This window comes from Marmota flaviventris, chromosome 10 (assembly GCF_047511675.1).
Source record: "Marmota flaviventris isolate mMarFla1 chromosome 10, mMarFla1.hap1, whole genome shotgun sequence".
NCBI lineage: Eukaryota > Metazoa > Chordata > Mammalia > Rodentia > Sciuridae > Marmota > Marmota flaviventris.
The window spans coordinates 124110896-124130811 of record NC_092507.1 but is presented as its reverse complement, the minus strand read 5'-3'; the positions used below and the strand labels follow the sequence as shown (position 1 = coordinate 124130811).

The window sequence follows — 19916 nt, the reverse complement described above, 5'->3', positions numbered from 1 at the left end:
CTGATCTGATGGAAATTTTCTGTCACTTGCCCTAGAAGAGGGTTCCTGTTGGACGCCATCCACGGGGCCATGCACTGAAGATGGGTGCAATTTAATCTGTGAGCTGCACTTCGGTTTTTATTGTCCCCCCCACCTCCGACACACACACACACACACACACACACACACACACACACACACACACACTTGGTTGGGGAACGTCATTCACTTACTATGGTTATTCGACCTTGTTTCCAAAGCCTCCTTGGAGTGCAAATCTCATCTCGTTTCTTATTTGGTCTAAAACGACCCCACGGATGACTGCAATATGTGAACCAGAAAAAGGAGGTCGACCACAACCACTGCATCAGAGGCAGCACCTCAATGCTCGGGTTCTCTGGTGACCGAGCCCTGGCCAAGGACGGGGCTTCCTTTCTTCCTCCAGACCAGAGAGCTCCGGAGCCACCTGCAAGTTTGGCACTGGATGCGGCGGTGAGGATTGAAAGACAAGGCGGGCCACGTGAGTGCAGGGCCGGCCGTGACTCGGATTCGAAGCGAGGTTGCTGTGGCCACAGCGCAGAGTACTGACCACTGGACGGTCACGGCGCCGCGCGGGCGAGGACGGGCGGCGCCTTCTCGGTCCGGGTGGTGGACGTCCCTATGGTGGACGTCGCTCAGGGGTGCTACTCCGCGGCTCCCTGTTCACAGCAGCAGGTCGTCGCCTGTCTTGCTCGCCACCGTCCGTTTCCCCCTCCTTTGCTCTCCTTCGGCCACAGTGAAACTCAGTTCTGGTCCCTGGGGACCCGGCCCTGACGCAGGCTGCCCTCTCGCTGAAGTCTCCCGCCGGTCGGGCCCCTCCGCCCCTTCGTGCTCCTGGCCGAGGCCTTCGGCCGCCGGGTCGCTGCTCTCGCCCGCGCCCACCCCGCGCCCACCCCAGCCTCCGTGAGCCCCGGGACCTCGAGGGCGCTCGGGTGCACCGGGCCTTCCCGGCTTTCGCCTCCGCGGAGGCCTAGAAACTTGGCCGAGTCGAGGCTTCCTGCAAAGACCTTGGCCTGGGATCAAACGCTCGCGTTTCCGTTCTCAGGGTCCTTTAAAGCACTGACCCTGCGGCCCGTCCCAGGGCGGCGCGCTAGGGGGGGACAGGCCCACTCAGGGCAGGACGAGGAAGAAGCCGCGACCCCGGAGCCCAGCGGGCGTCTCCCGGGCGTCAGCTTTTGAAATCAGCGCCTGGCAGCTCGGGGTGGAGGCCATTCTGCTGCCCTCTGGCCTCGGAATCCGCCGATGGTCAGGTTTCCAACTGGCCGCGCTGATCGGGCGGCTTTTCTGAGCTCTGGGAATTTGCCCCGGATTCTGCAGGAGCCGCGGCGCGTTGCCTGGGGAAAACGGCTTAGTGTGCACTGGGCCCTATGGACTCCCAACAGAGGACCCTCCGCGTCTCTGTGGCGCAATCGGTTAGCGCGTTCGGCTGTTAACCGAAAGGTTGGTGGTTCGAGCCCACCCAGGGACGCTTAGCCTCCTTCTTTGGCAAACAGCTCTTGCCCGGACGTCGTTTTAGCCTCCGTTCAGCTCTTTACCAATCAGCTCTTTAGCAACCGCATGGCGCTAGGGACCACACCACCCTGCAGTGTAGGGCCATCTCACCCTTGTTCTGCCTTCCTGGACAGGCTGCCACCACTGAGGTCAACTCTGGGATGGTTCTCTTCTTGTTTTTCATCAGCAGCAGAGTGGACAGGTACACTAGTACCCTAGCCCCAGGAGGGGGTCACCAGTGCCATCCCCAATATGATTGTCCACTTCCTTTAAAAAAGGAAAAAAAAAAAAACAACAACAACAACAAAAAAACCTTTCTTTCTTGTTTTTGCAGTTTTCATTGACCTTTTCCAAATGGTTTTGAAATTGGGTTGGTTCGAGATTTTATGTTGAAAAACAATGCTGCCCATCATTCTTGTACCACTACGTCATTTCCGTGGTACAGAGAACTGGCCGTGCAATTGCTACATCACAGTGTTTACCTGATACTTCTAACTTTTGTATATTTTACAAATTTATCTCCCCCACGAATGATGACAAATCATATTCCACGTTACTTCCAACTCTATCAATCGCCCTTTCTTTGTGAACTTGCCAGGGTGGCAGACTTTCTCTTCTTCTACCTATCCATGATTTTCCAGGAGGGGCAGTGCTAAGGCCTGGGGGGAGGGCCACATCAGCAGGCCCCAGTGGACATCACACACAGATATGCTGTTGCATGTTTTGCACAGCTTAACTTCCAAGATATTTTAGAGTCCTCCAGTAACCATGATCGTTTCTTGGTAGTGACCTAATCACTCAGATCAAGAGAAGACTGGCCTCTGTTACGGGGTTCTACCAAGCCACCTGTGCAAAGGGAGGGTGTCAGCTCTTCCGTGTGGTGACAAAACACTTGAGAAAATCTGCTTAGAGGACAGAAGATTTATTGTGCTTCACGGTTTCACAGATTCCAGCCCTTAGTTGCTTGGCCCCGTGATTGTGGTCTTGTGGTGAGGCAGAACATCATGGTGGGGAGCGTGTGGCAGAGCAGAGCTATTCACCTCATGATGGCCAGCACGGAGCGGGTGAGGGGCTGGAGAGAGACAGAGAAAGAGAGGAAGGGGCCAGGAAGGAAACATACCCACCCAGGGCATGTTCCCAGTAATCTACCTCCTTCAACTAGGCCTCACTTCCTATAGTTTCAATGGGTTCCCAATAATCCTTCAGTTCCAAACTCAACAATGAATTAATCCATCGAGGAGATTGGAGCCCTGTGATCCAGTCATTTCCCAGGAGCCCCACCACTGGACTTTGGTGCCCTGGGGACCAGGCTTTCAACACATGAGCCTGGGGGACATCCCAGATCCAAACTACAGCAAGGAGGAAATCTGGGTGCTTCCTGTCAGGTTTTTCCCTTTCTCACGGTCCTGTTTTCTTATCAAATCTTGGTTGGACTTTTCTAGTATGAAGGAAAACCAACAAATGCCAGTCCTCCCTCCAGTGCCAATGGGGAATTAGCATTCCGAAGACTACTCTATATTATTCCTTGCGGGAAACAGCAGTGGCCACGTCCTTAAAAAGCAGCCTGTCTGATTCCCAGGATTGGAGCCAGTGGCACCCTGCCCCCAGCAGGCACCTTGGGCAGACCTGAGCCCTGAGACTCTCAGGTGGCTTTGCGCAGTTCTCGTCAGTGCTTACATATGAAACGTGGCTCTTCTCTTCCTCTCCTTCTGCCATCAGTATTTTGTTGCATCAGTGGCGTCACTGTGGGTTTCTGGCTTTGGTGTCATGAAGTGAACTTTGGCGATGATCTCTGTGGGGCTGTCGTCGACAGGGACCCATTCTCTGTTTGGTGGTACGTGACCTCTAATCTATGCCATTAGTCTGTTTTGATTGCCTACTGTCCTGATATTTGAGGTTGAGAGATTTTTCAACTTTCCTTTCCAATATTCGGAATATATATAACACACACACACACACACACACACACACACACACACACACACCTGCAACGTTGTCCATACCTGTCAAACTTGGGTACAGTTCCTATGGTGAGGATGATCCAATATGCAATGGTCCTCCTGTTCCATACAAACTCTTAGCCCTCATAAATTGCTGTAGCTAATGGGGGTCTTAGTGCTGGAAGAAAATGGAATATCTAACACCTAGGGAAGGGGCGGCTCTCTTGGATTGGTGTGAGCATTTTGGTAGCATCCTTTGGGGATATATGTGTTCACATTTCAAGGGAAATAAATCCAAACAAAATTTCTGGGTTGTGTTTAGGGCAGTGGTGTCTTTAATTTTCTGAGAAACTTCCATATATGAGAAAATGAGTTGTGCTACATCACAGTCCAAATATCACCACGCAGCAATAGTGTACCCAGGTAGAAGGGGAAGGGGGACAACCACTGTCAAAATCAGTTTTTCTATATTTCACTTCTACACCTTGTCCACAACCTTAATGTCATCTATTACAGTGGTCGTGGTCACACCAAGTGTCACTACCAGCCTATCCAGATGGGACACAGAACCGTGGCCCAGCCAAGTGTCTGAGCCAAGTGGCTCAGAAATGCCAGGCAGGAAGAGATGCCCATGGGATGACAAGGGCCAAGTGATGACTCCTTCTCCTGTCCTACCTGTGCCTCTCGGCAGAAACTGTGTCACTGAAGCTATTGTTCGCACTTCCTTGCCAAAGGGCAACAAAGCTGGGCATTAGCTGAAGCTGGGAAGACATATTTCATTGAGTGATTACTGACAGCATAGGACAGAGCTGAGCTCCCCTCAGATTAGTGCAGGGGTGACAGGGCATTCTAAAGGGACAGTGACTTAGAGAGAGAGCCGGGAGCATATAAGAAAAATGACAAAGGGCTGGTCCCTGTAACCGTCTGACTTATCCGGCCAGCAGCGTCTGGGCCACCTGGCAATTATTGGGAACTTAGGGTTCTGTCCTCCCACAGAGACCGGGAGAAAGAGGTTCGCTCCCTCCTGGTGAAGACATTTTAAAAGACGGGCATAGAGATCCTTGAGAGAAACACGCCGAGACTGCAGAAGATGCACACCAGAAGAGAGGAAGGAGTTCGTGTTCAGTAGGAGCTCTGGGAAAGACGCTGTGCTTACTTACAATCAGGTGTTGGTGGAACCACCCATCACCTCTCCCGTCATGCTGAAGCTTTCTCAGACAGGTATTCTCAAGGGAGGACGCTCTGGAGTCATCTTAGGAAGGTGGCCGAATGCTGCTGGAAGTTATGCTGGGATTGTTTGGTTGCCCTGGGCACAAAGGTTTGTACTGAGTCACGTGTGCTGAGATTTCAGCAATTCCCACCTCCCAACCCTCTGTTCCATGGCCATGATGCTGACCAGACTCCCTCAGATGGTCATGGCCACAAGGCCATCGTGAATGACATTAAGAGGCCAGGCAGATCTGGTGAGACCTGTATGGAAGTATAAAGGACACCATTAGATGAAGAGTGGACACCATAATAGGTATGTCTTATCCACGTCCAGGGATCTGGACAAAAAGCATTTTAAGGCTTGGTCAAGATGGAAAGTCACTTGTGCAACTGGCCCGAAGTTCAAACTGAGATTAGCAAAGTCGGGAGTGTACTGATATTTTGAAAAAACAAAGCCACGCCAACAATTCACTGGTGGTAATGATGGTAGGGGCTGGGGTGAGACCACATGAGGTCAAAATGACCCCGTGTTCACTGAAAGCCCAACATATTACCACTGCAAAGGAGAAGCCAACGTTATGCTGAAATGTAGTAGCTGTATTTTATAATTGGGTAAGACGTTATGCTAAATGTATTACTCGGAGTGATGAGGGTATAGGAGTAGTTAATTTTACATGTCAGCTTGGATAGACCAGAAGGTGCTGTGACATTTGGTAAAACACTTCTGAGTATGTCTCCAAAGGTGTTTCTGGATGAGATTAACATTTGAATCCATAAACTGAATAAAGCAGATTGCCTTCCTCGATGTCTATGAGCCTCATTCAGTCAACTGGAAGCCCTGGATTACAACAACAAAAGAAGAAGAAAAAATAAAAACAAGGTTAAGGAAGATCTCTCTCTCTCTTTTTAAAATACACATCTTTAGCTGTCAATGGACCTTTATTTAATTGATTTATTTATAGGTGGTTGCTGCAGTCCAGCTGCAGCAAAATAACCGGGGGGTGACGAACAACTTGTGTACCTTGATACAGCAGGAGTGGACGCCGTTTATTGTAGGACCGGAGGGGTATTTATACATTTCACACAGCTTATCTTAATTAACATAAACTCGATACAGCAGTCAACTGATAAGGAATCTCCACACTTAATGGCTCACTGGCACAAAGCACTCCCAATGGCATTTTGCCAGGTGCCATCCAGACTTGTTTACAGACTAACAGGTGGTGCTGAGATTCAAACCCAGTGCCTCACAGTTGCCAGGCAAGTGCTCCACCACTGAGCCACAAGCCCAGCTCCTCTTTCTCTCTTCTAGACTGTCTTTGAGCTGAGAAATCAGTTTCTGCCTTGGGACTTGAGCTTGGACTGGAACTACAGCACGGGCTCTCCTGGATCAGATGAGGTCTAGGATTTCTCAGTGTCCATGATCACGTGAGCCAATGCCTTTTTATAAGCCTCTCTATACAAATAATGTTTGAACAATATGGGTTTTGTTTCTCTAAAGAATTCAGACCAGTACAATCTTTTAGAGTAGTTTTGTTCTCCATGCCTTTGAAAAACGCAGAGGAGAAAAGAAGAAACTGTGGACAGTCCTCAAAGAAGAACAGTAGGGATCAGTGAACATTTTATACTCTTCATTTTAAAAAAGGTGCAAAGCCTAGTGTTATTGGTGCTATCTTCAAGGGTATCAAGGGTGCTGGGAAGTTTTGTTTGCCTTAATGTTTTCTAAACAACGTCCAGGACAAACAAGGAGAAATATACTTAGATTTCATTTAGTACATGTGTTTTTTTTTTTTAAAGTAATTCACATACTATCTTAAGAACTGATACAGAGAGATCCCTTGTAGCTTTTACCCAGTTTCCTCAAATTGTAACATTTGGTGGTATTTACAAAACAGTGGTGTTTTTAAAAATATTGCATGTAGTATAGTACCGGGACACTGATATTGATATAAGCAAGAATATTTTCATCACCATAAAAGTCCACCACGAGGGCCCCTATTTTTAAATTAAACTTTATTTTTTTTTAGTTGCTGATAGAACATTATTTTGTTTATTTATATGTGGTGCTGAGCATCAAACCCAGTGCCTCACACAAGCTAGGCAAGCATTTTACGACTGAGTTGCCACCCCAGCCCCCTCGAGGCCCTTTTGGAATGATAGTCTGTCTCTTCAGGACGGCCCCTCCTTTCCTCTTTAACCCCTGGCCACCTCTAATCGACTTCCATTCCTGTGATTTATTCTTTTCAACATGATGTATGAATGGAACCCAGTGTTTAGCCTTTGGGATTACAGTTTCTCACTGTGAGTTTCTCTGGAGAGTCATTCCAATGGCTGAGTGTATGAATGGGTTGTTCTTTTTGTATTCAAATGCCTGCGTACTGTTCCATGCTACGGATAGATAACCCATAATTTGTTTACCCAAAGGTCGTCCACATTCCCTCCCGCTGCCGCCAGATATTAAGAATTCAGTTGCTATGAAATTTACGATACAGGTATTTGTGGGAGCCCCAGTACTTATCTCTGCCTGGCCTTTGCTCATTGTACAGAGCAAAGGAGTTGGCCACTATGGACTGAGACTTCTGGAACTCTAGCCCCAAATAAAGTTTTCGTCAGGTTCAGTCAGGTATTTTGATCACAGCAACACGGAGCTGACCAAAGAGTGGCTTTGATGCTTCCTATTCACCCCAGCAATATATGAGTGATCCAGGCTTCCTTGAATCCTCATCAGCACTTGATGTCGTCAGGCTTTTATTGAGGACATCCTGATAGGTGTGCACTGATATCTCACTGGGACTTTAATTATCATATGCCTAGTGGCTGATGAAGTTAGCCGTTCAACCTGTGAATCTGGGCCGATGACTGTATGCATTCTGCTCTTGCAGAGGTTTCTAAGCTTGACAATTATTTCCTGCTTATTGATTGTGTTGTTGGTTTATTCAAGATCCCAGCTGATTCTGACTAGTTGTTCTCTGTATTATTGAAGTCTCCAGCTCTAATTGTGAAATTGTCTGTTCAGTTCCACCGGTTTTTCTTGCACATGTTGGACCGACCCTTCTACCATTGCCTAATGTCCCTGTGGGTCTCTGGTTAGTGTCTTTGTTCTGAACTTCACTTTATCTAATAGTAATACAGGCAGCTCTGCTTGCCTTTGCTTAATACTGCATGGTATAGCTCTGTCCATCCGTTCTTTCCCACCTGCCTGTATCATTATATTTGACTTTGGCTTCTTTGTAACCAGCATGCACTCGGGTGGGTCATACCTCTTACTCCATTCCTCTACAGTCTGTCTTTGAATGGATGTAATCAGAAAACTTGCATTTAAAAATGAATACTTATTAGGGGCTGGGATTGTGGCTCAGGGGTAGAGCGCTTGCCTCCTAGCGTATGTGAAGCACTGGGTTCTATTCTCAGCACCACATAAAAATACATAAATAAAAATGCAAAGAATAATAGTACTTATTGAAAGGAGGGGGCTCAAGTCTGCCATTTTATATTTCATTTTCTGTTTGTAAAGTTTCATTTGTGTTCTGGGACCGTTTTCTATTTGCTACCTTCTTGTGGGGACTGGAATATATTTTGGAATTGCATATTGGAGTATATGTAGTGGTGTTAATACGATCTGTTTGTGGAGCTCTCTTGGTTTCTCGAGATGGATATATTTTTATATCTACGTCTATATTTTAACACGGTACACTCGTGACATTATTTTGCCAGTTCGAGTGAGCTATAGAGAACTTAGCTGCCTTTTATATCTCTTTGCCCTCCCCATTTGTAATGTCATTCTTTTAAATATTTCCTCTACACCAGTTTGGAACCATGCCAAACAGTGTATGAATTTTTCTTAAATCATCAAACATAATTCAGAGCACTCAAGAGGAGAAGGGAATCTTATTTTGTTTACTGTGTTTTTCCCCTTCCTTCCTGATGCCTCAAATTTTCTTCTCTTTTTGTTTGTTTGTTCTTGTTTTCCTTTTTGTTTAGAGAGCTCCTAGTGGCCATTCTTTTGTGGTAGAACTGTGGGTGACAGATTCCATTAGTTTTCCTCAATCTGAGAATCTTTTAATTTTCCTTTAGTTGCTGAAAGGTGCCTGTGGCTACATAGGAGTGTGAGTTGATCCTTACTGTCTTTAGCATGGGAAGCACTGTGCCACTCACTCCTGACTGGATTCTGATAAGAAGTCTGCTGTCATTGGAATTATTTTTACCTTCTGGGAAAAACTGTTATTGTTCCGTTTTTCCTTTGTCTTTAATTTTTGAGAAGCTGGACTTAGTCCCCACCTTGTTGGAGTGGAGGGGAATCCTGAAGAGGCGTGGTCTAACGGGAAGTCTTGTGGTCACTGGGGCATGCCCTCCAGCGGGGATCATGAGATCCCGGTCAAAGCCCCTGTTCTACACTTCCCTGCCCAGAGGTGAGGAGCTTTGCTCTGTGGGTGATGTGGCCAGGATGCACGGTCTCCCCACAGCCCAGAAGCAATGGGGTCAGCCAATCAAGGAGTGAAACTTACAAAACCGTGAACCATAATAAATCTTGCCCCTTTTGTAAGTTGATATACCCAGGTATTTTGTGACAAAATGTGGCAGAGAGGCGACGAACACCTTCTGTCGGTGTTTTCTGCCTTCCTCGGCTGCCCTCTCTCTTCCTGATCTTTTGGCTACAGAGACAGGATCATTGGGGGACTTTTGATCTGCACCCTTTGGCGTTCCTGGGGCAGCTGTACCTCTGAGCTATACCAGTGAGAAGAAAGCCCTGCGGAGGGGCTGGGGATGTGGCTCGCCTGGCCTGCGTGCAGCCCGGGTTCGATCCTCAGCACCACATACAAACAAAGATGTTGTGTCCGCCAAAAACTAAAATATAAATATTAAAATTCCGTCTCTCTCTGTTTCTTAAAAAAGAAAGAAAGAAAGAAAGAAAACCCTGTGGACATTCCGTCTGAACTTTCTGGGTCCTGAGATCCTTTGGTGATCTGTTTTGTTTTTCTCCTCACCAAAGGTCAGAGCCTTCTAGGTTTGTTTTCTGTACAGTGCCCAGGGGCTTCTGTCTGTCTGTCTGTCTATTGTCACTGGCAAGGACAACGGGGAAGAGTTCACCTGTCCGTCTTCTCCTTGCAGGCCGTTTCTCTCCCCGTCTTTCCCGACTGCTCTCCGTAAGTGCTCATCTGAAAGCCCAGTGGCGGGAATGCACTTAAGTGCTCTGACCTCAGTCTTCAGGTGGCCCACGCTGGCTCCCCGGACCCAGAGCTGTAGAGGTCAACGATGGACCCAGAAAGGATTCAAACACAGGCGAGGCTTTATTAGGGAATTCTGTTCCTTCCAGCCGGAAGCGAGACAGCACTGGGGCGACCGACACCTCAGGTGGACTCCAGCAAGGAAGGGGGCAATACTGTCCAAGCAGAAGGGAGACCGCACATAGAGGACAGAGGCCCCAGATGGACTCAGCCAAAGACTAAAGGGGAGAGGCCTCCGTGGCCTCTCTGGGCCAGGCGGCAACGTCATCTCTTGAGGTGGGATCTGGATGGCGACTGTCCTCTTCTCCATCGGGCTTCTTTGTGCCTCACATCTCTCATGACCATCGTGAGCCTCCACCTAGGACTGGAAAACTTACTAGGTTAACAGGGTAGAAGTGACTCCGGTGACTCTCCTAGGCACGTGTTTCCCCCTCACCACCTGGAGATGCACTTATCACCTGGGAAAGTCTCTGCTATTATTAGCTTCAGGACAGTGTAGACTCTGCTTAGTCTGGATTCCGCTGGCCTGTCTGCTTACCGCCTAGTCTCAGGAGGCTGAACTGACTTTCCCAGCCTCCTGTCTCCTGGTGTGTCATCTCACACTCACAGTCTTGACGACCGATGCACTTTTATTTATTATTATTATATTTTACTTGTTGATGGACCTTTATTTCATGTATTTCTTTTTATGTGGTGCTGAGGATGGAACCCAGTGCCTCACATGTGCCAGGCAAGTGCTCTGCCACTGAGCCCCAGCCCCAGTCCTGATGTACTTTTTAACTCCAGATTCTCTAGTACGGCTGTTAGCCCCATAAGAGTGAGAGCTGGCGTGGCTGTCCATCAAGAGGTGTTTTCCCCTTAGTCCTAAGGGGTCCTTTCTCTCATGGGGGCCCATTTTATGTCACTAAAGGAAAGACATTCAGTCTTTCTCCTTTAAGTGTGAGTTCAGACTATTGGGGTTTCTTTCTTTCTTTTGCCAGTTGTTCTTTATATTCTTGAAAAAGTTCCTTTCTCTTCCCACTTGTCAAAGCGGTTTTCACCAGGAAAGGGGTGTCGAACTCTGACAACAGCATTGTCTTTTTTTCTTTTCTTTTTGGTGATGCTGGGATTGAGTGCCACTGGCTTTCTATTCGTGGATTGGTAGATTTATGTGGGTTTTCTTCTGGAGGCAGTTTTCAAGTTCTTCTGGAGAACCAGCCCTGTATCCCTGGAATAAACTCCACTTGGTCATGGTTTATAATTCCTTTTCTATATTGCTGAGTCATATTTGCTAATATGTTGTTGTTTTTACATCGATATTCATTAGGGATATTCGTCTGTAGTTTTTGTTGTTGTATATTTCTTTGTCTGGTTTTGGATTCAGGGCCATGAAAGCTTCAAAGAAATAGTTGGGAAGTGTTCCAGCCCCCTCCATCTTCTGGAAGAGACTACACAGAACTGGTGGTAATTCTTCCTAAACCCTTGGCAGAATTCTCCAGCGAAATCACCTGGACCTGGAGATTTCTTTTCTGGCTATTTTGAAAGTCAGAATCCAATTTCTTCCATCATGGTGGAGTGCTCCAGATGATCTCTTGGGTATTGTGCGAGATGCGGTAGTTTGTAGTTTTGAGCAATTCCCCCAGTTCATCTAGGTCGTCATATTTATGAGTACAGAGAATGTTCCAAAGTTTCTCCTTGTTATTCTGTTAGTATTACAAGTCTGTAGTGCCTGGAGTCTCTGATTCATTTCTGATTCTCTTAATGGCTGTGGTCTTCTTCTTCTTCTTCTTCTTCTTCTTTTTTATTTAGTTTATCCCTCATTTCAAAAAATCCAGCTCTGTTTCTTTGGTTTTCTCTATTATTTTTCTCTTTTCCCGGGCATTGATTTCTGCTCTGACCTTTATTATTTCCTTCCTCGCCTTAGCTTTGGATAGTGTTTCCTCTCCCGCCTTGTTTCTTGAGGTGGGGGCTTAGCCTGTGGGTCTGAGACCGTCCAGCTTTTCTAGCCTGGGCGCCCAAGGCCTTAAATCCCCCCTCCCGCCCCGCCCGCCCTGCCTTAGCTCCCTCCTCTATGTTTTGAAATGTTGAAATCTCATCCGATCTTTAAAAGCAGCCAAGCCCCTTTGCTGCCCGTGGTGTCCAAAACCGCCAAGGCGCGATTTAGTCGCAGACTTCAACTGAGGCGGAAAGAATAAGTGACAGTGGCTGGAACTCCTCGGGGTTTCCTTTGCCAGGAGGGCGGGGAGGAGGCGCTGAGGAGCGGGTACAGGCTTTGGGGAGTGGGGGAGAGGGCGGGGGCGGAGGACCCTGCGGTGCCGGGTTGGACCGGGAAGGACAAGCATTTGGTCAGAGCCAAGAGTACCGAGGGCTGACGCTGCGGGAACGGGCCTGCGAGGCCAGCAGCTCGCAGAGGAGCCATACACATTCCGGGAGCCCCGAAGCCACCGGCTCCTGCAGCTCCGACAGCGGGAGAGTGGGCCCCTGAGCACCGTGCGCAAGGGGCGTGCTCGGGAGCTGGAAGCCCCGCAGGAGGAGCTGGAAGCCCGGCAGCAGGAGCCGGCCCCGGGTCCTAGGGGAAGCCCTACACCAGGGCTCCCCCTGAGCCCATCGTTGTCCTTGCTGCGGCGATCACGGGTGCTTCGCCGGGCCTTTCGCCACCAACACGTTGCTGCGGGGGGCAGAACCTAGAAGGGCGGTCGCCTGTGTTCTGTCGTCGGCAGCCGAACTCGGGCACAGGCAGCGCCTCGGTTTCCGCGGGGGAGACCTCGAAGGGCTGGTTGGCGTAAGTGTCCTGGCCCAGACTCCCGGGAGGGGACGTGCTCCTTTACCCGACAGGTACTTCTCGGGAAACAGTCGCTGAACAGGAAGCGGGAGGCAGAAGAGGCAGGGGAGGGGTGGAAGCGGGAGGAAGGGAAGGAGGCCCCGGGAGGCCGGCGAAGGCCGCGGGACCGGCGGCGTGCGCGTCCAGCAGCGGCGGGGAGGGAGCCACCGCTCCCTGCAGCCTCGCCCAGCACTAGCACCCAGGCCCGCCTGCTGTCCGTGAGTCCGGCGGAGACCCGGGCGCGGGACGGGCGCGCGGCGGGAGCCGCGGTTGGGGATCTCGCCCTCCCCCGCGGCCCCGGGACCTCCCGCAGCTGACCGTCGTTGGGGGCGCGAGCGCCCAGGCGCGCTGCCCGCGGGGCACGAGGGCTTCTCCCCACTTCGGACTCGGTGCGGACGGGCGGGTCCGCGCGACGGGGACGCGCGAAGGCCGAGCGCAGGGACTCGAGCGGCAGAGACGTCCTGCGCCGGCGTCTGGCTCCGCGCTCCTGAGCGGGCGCCTACGCAATGAGCCCCCCGCGCGGTGAGCGTCCGGAGCCGGCGAGTCCCGAGCAGCCCCGACCCCCGCAGGGCGAGGACTGGGGGCTCGCGCTCGCCGAGGACCGAGGAGGCCGATTCCAGGCAAGAAGCCGCGGTGGCCACGGGGGTGCGCTCGGCGCTGGCGCCGGGCGGTGCGAAAGCTGGACCGGGCGGAACCGGGGCGGGCTCCGTGTGCTTGGCCTCCGCCCAGAGATGCGCCCAGGCCTGGGCGGGTGGGAGGCGTCTGCGGCAGGGTGGTGGCGGATGCGCTGCGGCAGTGAGGAGTGGCCCGGCTCCCGGGGCTCCAGCCTTCCCAGGGGGCGCCTTGGGGCTCACAAGTGCCTCCGCGGACAGCAGCCAGCAGGAGGGCGCGCACCTGGGCAGGCCACCGTCCCTCCCTGGTGGTCTAGTGGCTAGGATTCGGCGCTTTCACCGCCGCGGCCCGGGTTCGATTCCCGGTCAGGGAACCTCTTTTGCCCGGGCCTCGTCGCACCTGAAGGCCCTGGCCGCCGGCTGGGCTGCGGGGGGCCACTCCACAGCGCTCCCCTGCGCCCCTTTCCCTGTCCTCACCTCAGCCCCAACCTAAGGCGGCGCTTCCCATCGCTCTTTTCCGAAAGAAAACCGAAACCAAGGTCACTCGGACTCCGACGCCGACACCGCCGGGACCCCAAACGCGCGGCCCTCACCGGCCGCCTTCCCACCTCTGCTTCCTCTCCCTCTTCCCGCCCTTACCCGCTGCCCACCCGTGGACAGGCTCTCCCGGACACCCCAGCACCCTTGGTGGACGGCCTTCAGGACCCCTCCTGCGAGGCCCCGTCCCTTCAGGAGCCCCACACCCAGTGGTTCAGGTGGCCAAGCGCCGGGGAGGGCGGTGGCGCTCTCCCGGCCACAAGACTGAGCCCGAGCCTCGCGCTGCCCACAGCGAAAGCCAGGCCGGCGGCATTTCCAGGCCAGAAGACCCGCGTGGCCTCCCCCCACCCTCCCCGGCTGCTCCAGCGGCCGCGTCCCGCAGACGCCCGGGGCCCACTCCCCGCGCCTGGACCGCGGGCGCCGCCGGGAGCGCCGGGCGACTCCGGGTCGCCCCCTGCCTGCTCTGCCCGCCCCCCGCCGGCCGTCGGCGGGCTCGCGCTCCCCGCGCTCAGCTCGGCTGCGGTCGGCGGCGGGGGGGCAGAGAGCGTGGCCGGCGGGTGCGGGAGAGGTGGGGGCGGTGACGCCCATGACTCCCGGGGGTCCGGTGCCGAGGTCGCGGCGGAGCTGCAGCGAGGACGCTGGCCTTCATTTGCGCGCTCCGGGCACAGGCCCCCTGCACGGCGGCCAGGGCGCAGGACGTGGATCCCGGCCTCTCCATCAGCACGAGGGCGAGCGCCGCCGCCGGCCCGTGCCTGTGGCGCGCCGTGATCGTATAGTGGTCAGTACTCTGCGTTGTGGCCGCAGCAACCTCGGTTCGAATCCGAGTCACGGCAGCGCGGCCACCTCTCGGTGCCCCGCCTTTTGTTTACTTCCTCCTGAAGACAACTCGGTGGCCGCGCGCCCTCTGCCAGCCGCGGGCCACCGCGCTCCACGTCGCCACCAGGGAGATACACGCCGGGGTGCGTCCCCAGGGACCCCGACCTGCCCACTTCCGTGTCCCGCGCTAAGCCTCGGAATTGCCCCTCGGCGGGAAGGACCTTTTAGTGACCTCCAGCTTCAAATCGTTATGGCGGTCAACAGGCTGGTCGTAACCTTTAACCCTTTAGCTCCTGTTTTACCAATGATCCACAGCCTCAGCCCCTTTTTAAATATTTTATAATATTCGAACACAGGGTCTCGCTGAGGTGCTCAGGGGCTCCGTAGTTTGCGGAGTCTGGCCTTGAACTCGTGATACTCCAGTCTCAGCCTCCCATATGCGTGGGACAGCAGCCCGGCCTCCCCGCGCCCCGCCGCGGGGACTCTTGAGATGACTCTCATGCTCCCGGCCTCACGGGGGCGCCTCCACTCCCCTTCCCAGGCCTGATAAAGGTTTCCTGCGAGGGGAGCTGCCTGTGGGGTATGCAGAGACAAGAACGCGGCTGGCCGGGTGCAGCTCCTGGGTATGCGTCAAAGGTGACGACTGGCAAAGCTGTTGACAGGGCTGAGGGACGCGCGGGCCTGGTCCTCAGGGCTCGCGGAAGGACTTCCCTGACCGGGAATCGAGCGCGACGCTGCGGGGAGAGAGCTGAATCCTCGCCAGGAGCGCCCTGGGAGGCTGACTGCGCGACCTTTTCCTTCTTGGTAAAGGTACTTTTTCTGAATGCTCGGATCTCATATTAAAAGGTCTTTCCTGCGACTAATAAAAAGGCCCCACCGACCGGAGAACTCTGCCGCAGAGAGCGGCTCGGCGCACGCGTTCTCATAGGCGTCGGACCGCCCCTGCCGCTGGGCGGATCCCGAGGCTTAGCGCGGGACACGGAAGTGGGCAGGTCGGGGTCCCTGGGGACGCACCCCGGCGTGTATCTCCCTGGTGGCGACGTGGAGCGCGGTGGCCCGCGGCTGGCAGAGGGCGCGCGGCCACCGAGTTGTCTTCAGGAGGAAGTAAACAAAAGGCGGGGCACCGAGAGGTGGCACCGCTGCCGTGACTCGGATTCGAACCGAGGTTGCTGCGGCCACAACGCAGAGTACTGACCACTATACGATCACGGCGCGCCACAGGCACGGGCCGGCGGCGGCGCTCGCCCTCGTGCTGATGGAGAGGCCGGGATCCACGTCCTGCGCCCTGGCCGCCGTGCAGGGGGCCTGTGCCCGGAGCGCGCAAATGAAGGCCAGCGTCCTCGCTGCAGCTCCGCCGCGACCTCGGCACCGGACCCCCGGGAGTCATGGGCGTCACCGCCCCCACCTCTCCCGCACCCGCCGGCCACGCTCTCTGCCCCCCCGCCGCCGACCGCAGCCGAGCTGAGCGCGGGGAGCGCGAGCCCGCCGACGGCCGGCGGGGGGCGGGCAGAGCAGGCAGGGGGCGACCCGGAGTCGCCCGGCGCTCCCGGCGGCGCCCGCGGTCCAGGCGCGGGGAGTGGGCCCCGGGCGTCTGCGGGACGCGGCCGCTGGAGCAGCCGGGGAGGGTGGGGGGAGGCCACGCGGGTCTTCTGGCCTGGAAATGCCGCCGGCCTGGCTTTCGCTGTGGGCAGCGCGAGGCTCGGGCTCAGTCTTGTGGCCGGGAGAGCGCCACCGCCCTCCCCGGCGCTTGGCCACCTGAACCACTGGGTGTGGGGCTCCTGAAGGGACGGGGCCTCGCAGGAGGGGTCCTGAAGGCCGTCCACCAAGGGTGCTGGGGTGTCCGGGAGAGCCTGTCCACGGGTGGGCAGCGGGTAAGGGCGGGAAGAGGGAGAGGAAGCAGAGGTGGGAAGGCGGCCGGTGAGGGCCGCGCGTTTGGGGTCCCGGCGGTGTCGGCGTCGGAGTCCGAGTGACCTTGGTTTCGGTTTTCTTTCGGAAAAGAGCGATGGGAAGCGCCGCCTTAGGTTGGGGCTGAGGTGAGGACAGGGAAAGGGGCGCAGGGGAGCGCTGTGGAGTGGCCCCCCGCAGCCCAGCCGGCGGCCAGGGCCTTCAGGTGCGACGAGGCCCGGGCAAAAGAGGTTCCCTGACCGGGAATCGAACCCGGGCCGCGGCGGTGAAAGCGCCGAATCCTAGCCACTAGACCACCAGGGAGGGACGGTGGCCTGCCCAGGTGCGCGCCCTCCTGCTGGCTGCTGTCCGCGGAGGCACTTGTGAGCCCCAAGGCGCCCCCTGGGAAGGCTGGAGCCCCGGGAGCCGGGCCACTCCTCACTGCCGCAGCGCATCCGCCACCACCCTGCCGCAGACGCCTCCACCCGCCCAGGCCTGGGCGCATCTCTGGGCGGAGGCCAAGCACACGGAGCCCGCCCCGGTTCCGCCCGGTCCAGCTTTCGCACCGCCCGGCGCCAGCGCCGAGCGCACCCCCGTGGCCACCGCGGCTTCTTGCCTGGAATCGGCCTCCTCGGTCCTCGGCGAGCGCGAGCCCCCAGTCCTCGCCCTGCGGGGTCGGGGCTGCTCGGGACTCGCCGGCTCCGGACGCTCACCGCGCGGGGGGCTCATTGCGTAGGCGCCCGCTCAGGAGCGCGGAGCCAGACGCCGGCGCAGGACGTCTCTGCCGCTCGAGTCCCTGCGCTCGGCCTTCGCGCGTCCCCGTCGCGCGGACCCGCCCGTCCGCACCGAGTCCGAAGTGGGGAGAAGCCCTCGTGCCCCGCGGGCAGCGCGCCTGGGCGCTCGCGCCCCAACGACGGTCAGCTGCGGGAGGTCCCGGGGCCGCGGGGGAGGGCGAGATCCCCAACCGCGGCTCCCGCCGCGCGCCCGTCCCGCGCCCGGGTCTCCGCCGGACTCACGGACAGCAGGCGGGCCTGGGTGCTAGTGCTGGGCGAGGCTGCAGGGAGCGGTGGCTCCCTCCCCGCCGCTGCTGGACGCGCACGCCGCCGGTCCCGCGGCCTTCGCCGGCCTCCGGGGCCTCCTTCCCTTCCTCCCGCTTCCACCCCTCCCCTGCCTCTTCTGCCTCCCGCTTCCTGTTCAGCGACTGTTTCCCGAGAAGTACCTGTCGGGTAAAGGAGCACGTCCCCTCCCGGGAGTCTGGGCCAGGACACTTACGCCAACCAGCCCTTCGAGGTCTCCCCCGCGGAAACCGAGGCGCTGCCTGTGCCCGAGTTCGGCTGCCGACGACAGAACACAGGCGACCGCCCTTCAGGTTCTGCCCCCCGCAGCAACGTGTTGGTGGCGAAGGCCCGGCGAAGCACCCGTGATCGCCGCAGCAAGGACAACGATGGGCTCAGGGGGAGCCCTGGTGTAGGGCTTCCCCTAGGACCCGGGGCCGGGCTCCTGCTGCCGGGCTTCCAGCTCCTCCTGCGGGGCTTCCAGCTCCCGAGCACGCCCCTTGCGCACGGTGCTCAGGGGCCCACTCTCCCGCTGTCGGAGCTGCAGGAGCCGGTGGCTTCGGGGCTCCCGGAATGTGTATGGCTCCTCTGCGAGCTGCTGGCCTCGCAGGCCCGTTCCCGCAGCGTCAGCCCTCGGTACTCTTGGCTCTGACCAAATGCTTGTCCTTCCCGGTCCAACCCGGCACCGCAGGGTCCTCCGCCCCCGCCCTCTCCCCCACTCCCCAAAGCCTGTACCCGCTCCTCAGCGCCTCCTCCCCGCCCTCCTGGCAAAGGAAACCCCGAGGAGTTCAGCCACTGTCACTTATTCTTTCCGCCTCAGTTGAAGTCTGCGACTAAATCGCGCCTTGGCGGTTTTGGACACCACGGGCAGCAAAGGGGCTTGGCTGCTTTTAAAGATCGGATGAGATTTCAACATTTCAAAACATAGAGGAGGGAGCTAAGGCAGGGCGGGCGGGGCGGGAGGGGGATTTAAGGCCTTGGGCGCCCAGGCTAGAAAAGCTGGACGGTCTCAGACCCACAGGCTAAGCCCCCACCTCAAGAAACAAGGCGGGAGAGGAAACACTATCCAAAGCTAAGGCGGAGGAAGGAAATAATAAAGGTCAGAGCAGAAATCAATGCCCGGAAAAGAGAAAAATAATAGAGAAAACCAAAGAAACAGAGCTGGATTTTTGAAATGAGGGATAAACTAAATAAAAAAGAAGAAGAAGAAGAAGAAGAAGACCACAGCCATTAAGAGAATCAGAAATGAATCAGAGACTCCAGGCACTACAGACTTGTAATACTAACAGAATAACAAGGAGAAACTTTGGAACATTCTCTGTACTCATAAATATGACGACCTAGATGAACTGGGGAATTGCTCAAAACTACAAACTACCGCATCTCGCACAATACCCAAGAGATCATCTGGAGCACTCCACCATGATGGAAGAAATTGGATTCTGACTTTCAAAATAGCCAGAAAAGAAATCTCCAGGTCCAGGTGATTTCGCTGGAGAATTCTGCCAAGGGTTTAGGAAGAATTACCACCAGTTCTGTGTAGTCTCTTCCAGAAGATGGAGGGGGCTGGAACACTTCCCAACTATTTCTTTGAAGCTTTCATGGCCCTGAATCCAAAACCAGACAAAGAAATATACAACAACAAAAACTACAGACGAATATCCCTAATGAATATCGATGTAAAAACAACAACATATTAGCAAATATGACTCAGCAATATAGAAAAGGAATTATAAACCATGACCAAGTGGAGTTTATTCCAGGGATACAGGGCTGGTTCTCCAGAAGAACTTGAAAACTGCCTCCAGAAGAAAACCCACATAAATCTACCAATCCACGAATAGAAAGCCAGTGGCACTCAATCCCAGCATCACCAAAAAGAAAAGAAAAAAAGACAATGCTGTTGTCAGAGTTCGACACCCCTTTCCTGGTGAAAACCGCTTTGACAAGTGGGAAGAGAAAGGAACTTTTTCAAGAATATAAAGAACAACTGGCAAAAGAAAGAAAGAAACCCCAATAGTCTGAACTCACACTTAAAGGAGAAAGACTGAATGTCTTTCCTTTAGTGACATAAAATGGGCCCCATGAGAGAAAGGACCCCTTAGGACTAAGGGGAAAACACCTCTTGATGGACAGCCACGCCAGCTCTCACTCTTATGGGGCTAACAGCCGTACTAGAGAATCTGGAGTTAAAAAGTACATCAGGACTGGGGCTGGGGCTCAGTGGCAGAGCACTTGCCTGGCACATGTGAGGCACTGGTTCCATCCTCAGCACCACATAAAAAGAAATACATGAAATAAAGGTCCATCAACAAGTAAAATATAATAAT

At 54.8% G+C, this 19916-nt stretch overlaps 1 protein-coding gene and 5 non-coding genes across 6 annotated transcripts in view; 3 read left to right on the top strand and 3 right to left on the bottom strand.

The window, feature by feature from the left end:
• Positions 1-14419, bottom strand: part of LOC139707428 (collagen alpha-1(I) chain-like) — a 39501-nt gene extending 25082 nt beyond the window's left edge. The window contains exons 1-4 of the mRNA XM_071618667.1: positions 13934-14419; positions 12893-13426; positions 12511-12653; positions 12225-12431 (exon numbers count right to left, since the gene is read on the bottom strand). Coding sequence (XP_071474768.1) covers positions 12225-12431; positions 12511-12653; positions 12893-13426; positions 13934-14419 — 1370 coding nt within the window. The remainder of the gene's footprint in view (positions 1-12224; positions 12432-12510; positions 12654-12892; positions 13427-13933) is intronic.
• Trnan-guu (transfer RNA asparagine (anticodon GUU)) lies at positions 1413-1486 on the top strand. The gene has a single exon. It is a non-coding gene; the product is annotated as a tRNA-Asn (tRNA).
• On the top strand, positions 13597-13668 carry Trnae-uuc (transfer RNA glutamic acid (anticodon UUC)). The gene has a single exon. It is a non-coding gene; the product is annotated as a tRNA-Glu (tRNA).
• Positions 14420-14592: 173 nt separating the features above from the next.
• Positions 14593-14664, top strand: Trnah-gug (transfer RNA histidin (anticodon GUG)). The gene has a single exon. It is a non-coding gene; the product is annotated as a tRNA-His (tRNA).
• Positions 14665-15787: 1123 nt separating this feature from the next.
• On the bottom strand, positions 15788-15859 carry Trnah-gug (transfer RNA histidin (anticodon GUG)). The gene has a single exon. It is a non-coding gene; the product is annotated as a tRNA-His (tRNA).
• A 924-nt stretch (positions 15860-16783) lies between these two features.
• Positions 16784-16855, bottom strand: Trnae-uuc (transfer RNA glutamic acid (anticodon UUC)). The gene has a single exon. It is a non-coding gene; the product is annotated as a tRNA-Glu (tRNA).
• Positions 16856-19916: the final 3061 nt, after the last annotated feature.